This window comes from Octodon degus, unplaced genomic scaffold (assembly GCF_000260255.1).
Source record: "Octodon degus isolate 3935 unplaced genomic scaffold, OctDeg1.0 scaffold00077, whole genome shotgun sequence".
NCBI classification, from domain to species: Eukaryota; Metazoa; Chordata; class Mammalia; order Rodentia; family Octodontidae; genus Octodon; species Octodon degus.
In genome coordinates this window covers 4,026,764-4,035,521 of record NW_004524653.1, presented here as the reverse complement: position 1 = coordinate 4,035,521, position 8,758 = coordinate 4,026,764, and the positions used below count along the sequence as shown (strand labels likewise).

General features: G+C 49.1%; 1 protein-coding gene across 1 annotated transcript in view; it reads right to left on the bottom strand.

The window, feature by feature from the left end:
• Nucleotides 1-222: 222 nt before the first annotated feature.
• LOC101570157 (1,25-dihydroxyvitamin D(3) 24-hydroxylase, mitochondrial) overlaps nucleotides 223-8,758 on the bottom strand; it is a 15,424-nt gene continuing 6,888 nt past the window's right edge. The window contains exons 7-12 of the mRNA XM_023720727.1: nucleotides 7,726-7,874; nucleotides 4,488-4,654; nucleotides 3,473-3,551; nucleotides 2,815-3,012; nucleotides 2,597-2,716; nucleotides 223-403 (exon numbers count right to left, since the gene is read on the bottom strand). Coding sequence (XP_023576495.1) covers nucleotides 2,606-2,716; nucleotides 2,815-3,012; nucleotides 3,473-3,551; nucleotides 4,488-4,654; nucleotides 7,726-7,874 — 704 coding nt within the window. The 3' untranslated portion in view covers nucleotides 223-403; nucleotides 2,597-2,605. The remainder of the gene's footprint in view (nucleotides 404-2,596; nucleotides 2,717-2,814; nucleotides 3,013-3,472; nucleotides 3,552-4,487; nucleotides 4,655-7,725; nucleotides 7,875-8,758) is intronic.

Here is an 8,758-nt window from a genome sequence, read left to right as displayed (position 1 = left end):
TGGATGGCAAGGAAAGTGGTTTTAGGAGAGCACACGCACTTTACCCTTTGAACTTTGATTACTAAGCAGGTATTGCCCCAAATGTCACAGTAAACAGAGCCGTTGTTGTTGTTGTCCTGAACTTGAAAGGCCTTCCAGGCCTCTCACTGAGAACCGTAAACTTACTCCCCCCGAGGTGCGCAGAATTGGGGGGGCAGCTGGGGAGGAGGGGGGGAGGGGGCTGAGCGGAAGGCGGGCGCAGGACCAGCTGCAGCCTTCCCCCTCGGTGCTCCTCACGCGCTGTCCACTGTCGCGCTCCAGGTGTAGCAGTTTGCTTTTCAGCAATGTAGCAGCCACAGGCACCATGCTTGTAGGAAGCTAAAGGTTGCTGTTCTTGATTTGGGTGAGGAAAAAAAAAAAAAACCTGAAAAATAAAGTATACCCCAATTACACATCAAACAGGTGTATTTAAGTTTTCTTTTCTTTTTTCTTTACTTTTCTTTCTTTCTTTCTTTCTTTCTTTCTTTTTTTTTTTTTTTTTTGTGCAGGGTCTCACTATGCAGGTTGGACTGGTAGATAGTCTCCTGACTTCTGCCTCCCTAGTTCTGGGATTACAGGCATGAGCCACCGCTTCCGGACTTCATTGTCAGCTGGGCGCGCCTGGGGGCAGGGCCTGGGCAGCATGCAGTGCCAGGGATTGAACCCCAGCCCCTGTGCACATGGTCCGCTGAGCTATACCACCAGCCAGACCTCCAGCAGGTATATTTAAATGAGACAAATTTTTAGCAAAACAATGAATGCCTAAACCTGAATTGTCACTGGCTCTGGCCGGAGGCATCGCTGACCATGATAAGCTCTCAGTCCTTGCTGACAGTGAGGGGTGTGGGGGGTGGGCCTCGCGGCGGAGGTGGGGTTCTTCCATTGTCCTGCCACACTCAACTTTGCTGGCTGAGATGCTCAGAGTGGGCAAATTTCCTAGTGGGGTTCTGGGCACTGGAGGAGTGAGAGCGTATTTATTTGCACCTCATTCCGAAACTTCATCTGAATTGTTTGCTTTTCTAAATAATGCACTTGGCACAAGATACTTGCAATGGGAAAGTCGCCAGCTCTCGGTACCGTCTGGGGGGGTGGCTAAGGCCCGGCAGGAGGGAACCCGGGCTCCCTGGAGAAGGCAGCTCCTCAGACGCTAGGTGATGTCGGGGGTTTCTGAACAGACTTGTGGCCAATTCTAATGGCTTTTCACTCCCTTAGGAGACAATAACTAGGCTTGTCATTTCACTCTGGAAATAATTTCTCAGGACAAGGCTTAAGTGACATTTTAGGCCCAGGTTAGTTGACAGAAAATAATTCTGTACAAATGAAATAAATAGCTGTTAGCATGTGGACATGGAAAGGATTGTGAGGAGGACAGAGGATTCGACTCTGTGTCACAAAGGTTCTGCACAGCTCACTGCAGAGAGAAAGCTATGCACTGCACTGAATCCCCGCTGAACACGAGCCCCCTCCCGTAAACCGTGACCACCAGCACCAAGCTGCTCCTGCCTGTGTTTATAAAGTTTTATTGGAACCCAGCTCTGCTCAGCGGAATGAGGCTTTCCAAGATGCTAATGCTCTGACTTCCAGAACATGTTAACAGGGTGCTTTACATCATAGCCCAGGGGACATTGCAGGTGTGCATGAGGGTCTACAGTGGGGAGAGTTCTGTGGGTGCCAGAGATGTGGGACACAGAGGGGAAGAGGACCGAAGCAGAGGACTCAGCTCATGCCTGTTGGCTTCACTCGGAGGAAACAGTATGGGGCACAGAGGAGCACTACAAGCTGAGCTTGGCCTTTGGCCAACAGGAGCAAAGGAACGGGGACTTCAGGCTGAAATGCACACAGAACTACATCCTGCCAACCCCAAGAGGCCTTCTCTAGAACCCACACGAAAGGACGCAGTCTTGTGGATATTTTAGTTCTAACTTAGGAAGACCCACATCAAATTTGTGGCCGATCAAAACAAAATATTGAATTTGTGCTGTTTGACTCATAAAGGTGTGTTTAGTAATGTGTCATAGCAACAACAGAGCCCGCACACCCACGCTGAGCTATATCTCTAGCCCCTTTTATCAATTTTGTTTTGAGACTGAATCTTGCTAAATTGCCTAGCTGAGTTTGAACATGCAGTCCGCCTGCCTCAGCCTCCCAGATGCTGGGATTACAGGCATGCAACACCACACCTGGCTCCATCCGTTCATCTTTGATGTCTACAGCTGCTTGCATTTAATGAGGCAGCCTTCATGGATGTAGCAGGGGTTCTGTGGCCCACAAAGCCTAAAATCTTTGGCCACTGGCCATTCACACACAGAGCCCTGCTATTCGCAGCAGCTAGCATTTAAGGACTACTTCCTTGGCACCAGGCTCTGGGCTATTTGGTGTTTGTGTCAGTGTTCTGTGTCAGATCCTATTTTTGTTCCCATTTTGCCAACGGACAAATGGAGGTAGAGGTTAGGTAATTCTCAAGGTCACTCGGGGAACTCAGACCTGTGTTGGCTGACTTCTGAGCCTGGCTTACCCCTTGGCCATTTATGGCCAGCCCTGGTTTACCTGCGGCTGTGATGAAGCCCCTGATGCTCACCTGAGGGTCTCATCTCCGGCAAAAAGCTACGGGCAGCTCCCGGCTGGGCACTAGGATGCCCAGGTGCAGCCTCTCGACGGGCTCGTTGTCGGTGGCTACAATGCGGTACCTGCGGACAACCTGGAAGCCAGGGACACGGAGAGGAAGAGTCACCCCCTTGTTCTCCTGCCCCGCGGCACAGCACAGAACACAGCTGCGGAAACCAGGAAGGACCTTACCCAGCAGACAGCCAAGTGGAGCTGGAGCTCAGCCAGTCGGCGACCGATACACATTCGCCTCCCGACGCCGAAGGGAAGGTGCGCAAAGGGATTTATTTTCTTCTTCTTCTGAAGCCAACGTTCAGGTCTAAACTGATCAGGATCTTCAAAGTTGTCTTCATCGCACCCCAATACGTAGGTATTTAGCATTAACACGGTCTAAGAACACATAGACACGCATGGCATTTAAAACAACCAGAAGAGAACATTTGAATAACAATGTGAAAATGAGGCACAATTCATAACACTGATGATTACTTTGAGTGCTTAAAATATGCACTTAAATATGTACAGAACCTTAAAAGTTCACTTTGCATTTTCACAGCACCCTCCTGCAGAATAGTCCCTTAGTCTCCCCATTTTATAGATGGGAAAGTTGAGGCCCACAGACACCTTGTAACTCGTTCAAGACCACACAAGTAAAAGGGTACTGAGTCCAGATGTCTGTCTCCACAGGCATTATGCTTAATTCTATTTTAAGTAAGGTGTCAATTACCCTTTCTATGGGTTTCCAGGACTAATGCTCCCCTGGTAAAAAGGTTTGGGGATATCTGGTAAATATTCAAAGAGTGCACCCTTCCGAGTCTTGTCAGGTGCAGAACGAACACATTCTACTCACCCCCTTGGGTAAAGCATATTCACCGAGAACCATCGCCTTATCCAGAGTCCGGGTGGTAAACGGCACACTTGGGGTGAGTCTGCAAGACAGCATCGGTGGGAAGGGCTGTCACAGAGCCAGCTCTGTCTGATTGTGCGCAGTGGATAAAAGCTGCATGGCTCAGGTTCAGGAAGGGAACCTGGTCACAGCTCTGCCTAGAGAAGAGTCTCTGCTGTTTACATATCTTACATATCTCATTCCCCTTTCTTTTTAATCTTTTCTATATGTATTTATTTGGTACAGGGTCTCACTATGCAGTTCGGACTCGTAGTGATCCTCATGTCTCAGCCTCCCCAGTGCGGGGATTACAGGCATGTGCCACCATATCTGGTTTCAGGGCTGACGTGGTATACGGTACCAGGGATTGAACCCAGGTCCTTGGGCTTACCAGGCAAGCACTTAGACCACTGGGCTATCTCCCCAGTCCTTATTCCCCTTTCTTCTCCGATCACATTGGCTGAATCCATAGCACAAGGCTGATTACAGCAGTAGGTGGTCATAGTGGTTTTCTTCTTTTTCTATCTCACCTTGAACCTTTTGGGTCTGTGTTTCTCGTACATACTTTTTATGAAATTAACATCATTACTTTGTAGCCCAAAGATGGGAGCTTTGTTTCCCAGAATCTGGAAAGAATTTTCAATAGATGTTTCATGGCTAAGGCCCCAATAAAGTTTTCTCTGCGTCTTCATACAGAATGAAGTGTTTCTCTCACTGAGCTTTTATCCCCTCCCCTGCAAAGCTGCTCTGGTCTTCAGTAGTGCTAGGACCGTGCATTAAGGCAGCAGTGACATTACAGAGGGGGACCTGCCTTCCCAGGACTGGACAGAATTTGTCTAGAAGACTTAGGAAATGAGTGACAGAAATCAGCGAGAGCTCCAGACCCTTTGTTCTCCTTTTGTAAATGTTTACAATCAACTGCAAGCGCTGCTCCAGACTGGGGCGCTCTATTCGTCTTGGCTTAGAGAGCAATTCTTACCTCATGGATTCCTTTAGGCAAGCTTTCAAATAGGGCATTTTCTGCAAATCCTCTGCTCGTGGCATCTGGTTCTCAGGCAAGACACTTTGAATTTCATTAAGAAGTTTTTGCTGCACTTGAGGATTCCGGGATAAATTGTAGAGAATCCACATTAAACTGTTGGCTGTCTGGAAACCAAACAGATGTAAACTTGAATTTTAGCAAAGAAAATGACTTCAGCGCTCTCAGCAAGACAGAAGGCGACAGCTCCCACTGTGACCTGCAGAGGTGACAGTGAACTTTCTCATGAGTCCTTACTTTCTGTGCCTTAAGCAAATCCAGTGTCTGAAGTCAGACTTAATGTGCAAAACATACCAGGTCAGGATAAATTATTTACTGTAGAAGTCAATATAAAATTTTTAAAATAATCAGTTGCATTAGGAGACCTTGAAAATATGGTTCAACCCAACTATTGCTGACACAGAGACTAGCCAATCAGCTGTGCCCATTTCCAGGTTGTCATGGTGTACTGCTGTGTGTCACCGTGGGGGACTAGGGTGAGGGTCCCTTTTTATTTGCTTCTTAGATTTCATGTGCGTCTGTGATTTTAAAACGTTAAGAAGCTTCATTAAAACCAGCTTCATGTAAAAACTAAAGATGGAAAAACAGAAAAGAAAGAGCTAAATATGCTCGGTGTTTTACAGACAGAGATTTTTACAAGTATTTTGCTGTGCAAAAGCAGAAGGAGCTTCGTTTCTGGGATTCAAAAGTTCCCTTGGGCGCAACCTAAAAGCTTAACGTGCAACTGACGAGGCCTGCAGGGCTCCAGCCGCGGCAGAAGAGCGCAGGAGAAAGTGGCAACGCCGCCGCCGCCGCCGGAAGAAGGAATGCTAGCACTCAGGGAAGAATCTGGAGGGCTGGCTGCAGTGTCCGACAGTCTCCTGGACTCTCGGGGCACCCTTTATATGCTTTTCCAAGGCAAGGAGAAGAAAAACACGTGGGTGGAGCAAGCCATTGTACGTTTGAGCTGCATTCTGCTCGCCACAAGGAGTCGCAGGCTTTGTTTTCAGGCCTTTGCTAACTGAAGCCAAATATTGAGCTGCGAAAGGTCCTCGCCTCCTCGCTGTGCAGGCGCCAAGGCGGGGCTGTGCACCAGGTGCCACTGTCAGGAGAGACCAACGTGCAAGGCCAGCTAGAGCCGATGGTTATTTATTATTTTTGGAAGACAGTGCCCCCAAAGCAGGCTTCTTTATGTCAGGACTGTGGCCTCCGCTGCAAATAAACTGTGGGTGGCACTATTACACGAATGCCATTGACCAAACAGGAAGAGGGCGCAGCCACCAAGTTAGAGACGCTTTCCAATTTCTCCAAATGTGAATTTCAGAATAGCAGTGGCTAAAAAAGAGCAATGGGCGAAGTGTCTGCCCGTATCAGTAAGTTCCTGGCCACAAGCACCAAACCAAGATTCCCCAGGGCAGAGCACTACAGCCTACACAGCGGCCGGGACCTCGGGGGGCGGCTGCAGGGGCAGGCGTCCTGGCCTGACCTCCGGGAAGGAGACTGGTCTCCTGCCCTGCCCCGTGCTTGCGCTTCCTCAGCTCAGCTCATTCTCTCTCCACTGCCCAGAGTGCTGCTGGCCAGCCGCAGTGGATCGTGACTCTCCTCCTTCACGCTTCCCACTAGAGGTGTGAAAAAGCCCCAGTGCCTTATCAAGTGTCATAGAGCTGGCTGGGGACATAGCTCAGTGGCCCAAGAGACTGCCTGGCAAGTGAAGTCCTGAGTTGAATTCCTGACATTAAAAAATGTTGCAAAATGCCCCAGCTAATCTGGCCCATTCACTCTTACAGTAGTGGGGATCAATCTTGGGACCTTGTGTTTGCCAGGCAGGCACTTAGGCCGCTGAGCCGTATCGCCGGCCCACCCATTCACTTCCATAATCTCAATTCTGGCTACTTTTGTTAGTTCACACTCCATCTCCCTGTCTGCCCCAGGGTCTTTGCATGCCTGCTGTCCTCTGCCCCAGGTGCGGCCACCAGGCGTTCCCAGTGCCAGTTCCATCTTTCCATCCAGCCACCACCAGTATTGCTCTGCAGAGGGGGACCCTTCCCCACACCCTGCTCCACCTGTCACCTGTCCTCCAGAGCACACACCACTTTCTGCAGCTGTCTCATCTGATGGTTTACGGGTCTTTCCCAGCATGCAAGTTTCATGGAGTGGAAGACTTTATCTCCAGCTTAGGGAGGGTTCTTGACCTGGAAGGGTCCTTGGTGCACAGGAGGTGCTCGTTGGTTCCTGATTTCTTTCATGTGTTCACTAAGTGCTGACCAGCTGTTTACGATATACGACACATGCCGAGTTCACCTGGGATTACAGTGAGGCTGCTGTGTGCCCAGCACTCACGTGCCAGTGGAAACAGGTGAAGCTTCTACCTTCCCCACTCAGGAGCCTCTCAGGGTTCTCAACGCAATAGGAAGTTTAGCTACCTAGGGAGCCTTGCTGCCTTTCCCAGGCTCCTGGAGCAAGAGGAGAGCTGGGGGGGAGGGGAGGGGATGCTGTTCCTGGGAGTAGAAAATCGTTCACGAGAGACATTCTGAAAAGGGAACACTAGGCAAGAAAATGAACTGGTCTGCATGCTTCATAGGGACTTTAAAGTACGCGGAATGTTGGGCCAGTGGGGAGCATTCGTACACAACACTCCAGTGATAACTTAGAACAATGAACGATGGGAACAGCTAAACACGAATATCCATACTGGTGTCTGTGTCTGGGATTGCACCATACCAGTTATCTACTGATCAACCATGTTGGAGACAGAATTTTGTTATTTAAAGTTAGTCATTTCATATTACCTAAAGCCAAGCCTCGTCGTATTTATACTTCTAAGCAGGAAACAAGATTGGGCTAGAAGACCACACTTCCATATATTTCTAGTAAAGCTCACCAACCACAGGTGGGCCTTTTGGAGGTAACACATGCAAGGGCCTCAAATATACCCCGTTTGAAAAACGTAAGTTATTTTGCTGAGCTACGGAACTGTGCCGCTTCCGAATTTCTGCCGTAGTGTGCTGGCCGTCACGGCGCTCGCCATGTCCGGTATGGGCTTCCCATACTGAACACAGAGAACCTCCTACACACGAGGTTGGGCACTGCTCTTCTAGACGGATCTTTGCCAGTTTCTGTCTCAGCGAATCCAGGTGAGCGATGACTTCAAATACACCAGAAAGCACTGCCCCAAGAGCAGACTCAAGGCTAGCCTTACCGTTTCTATCCCAGCTAGCTGGATCTCCGTGATGGCGGCATACAATTCTTTCTTGGAAAGCTGACTGCGGGCATAAATATCACCAAGGAAATCTGCGGCAGGCTGCTGCTCAGAGTATTTCTCTAACCGGCTGTTGATGCAAGACTTGACTGTCAGAGAAAGGGAAAAAGGGAGAGGAGGTCACTTGAAAATTAAGAGAAGGAAAGGAAACAAATCTTTCTTGTGGCATCTAGAGAATCTTAGGAACACTGGTGTTTTGCTAAATAAGCTAATAATGCTTCTTTGGTCACCTGGCAAGGATCGGTCCAGGCCCACATGGACGAGGCTTCTCACAATCCCTTAACTGGCAGATTCTGAGCCAGGGGTTGGAGCCCGGGAGTTTACATTTCTAACAAGCCCCCAAGTGACACAGATGATGGGGATCTAGGTCACCTTTTGAGTAGTAAGAGCTGAGTTTGGAAGAGGTCTGTATGAGGGAATGTGGAAGTTGGGTTCACGTTCAGGATCCAAGCTTACTAAACACAGCGGTTCAACACATTGCCACTCAACACACATGCACACACAAACACAGGGACACATACAGGTACACACCTGTTCAAAATGCTCATGTGTGTGTGCTAATGATAGACATTTTAGCATTTATGAAACTCATTCTAAGCATGTGTCTCCCTCCCTCGTGCCCCTAGTAACTGCCAGATGTAAGAATAATGACGGTGAGAATGATAAGGGTCATCACACACAGTAGGGCATCATCAGCATGCGAGTCACAATGCCCCTCTGCTGGCCTCCAGCCCAGGCCTTGCTGCCCGCTGGATGGAGGACCCACTGAACAAGAGAACAGTGAGGGCAGGTGAGGCAGCGAGAAGCTGCTGGGGACCGGCGTTGTCGATCTCTAATTTTCGAGGCTGATTGTTTTTGGCGAGGTCTTATTTTGGGGGAAACTGGCTAGCAGAAGTAGCTCTACCCGCTGAGCTATGGCGGCAGGTCAGGTACCTTGTATTTTCTAAGATCAGTGGCATTATTATTTTTCATC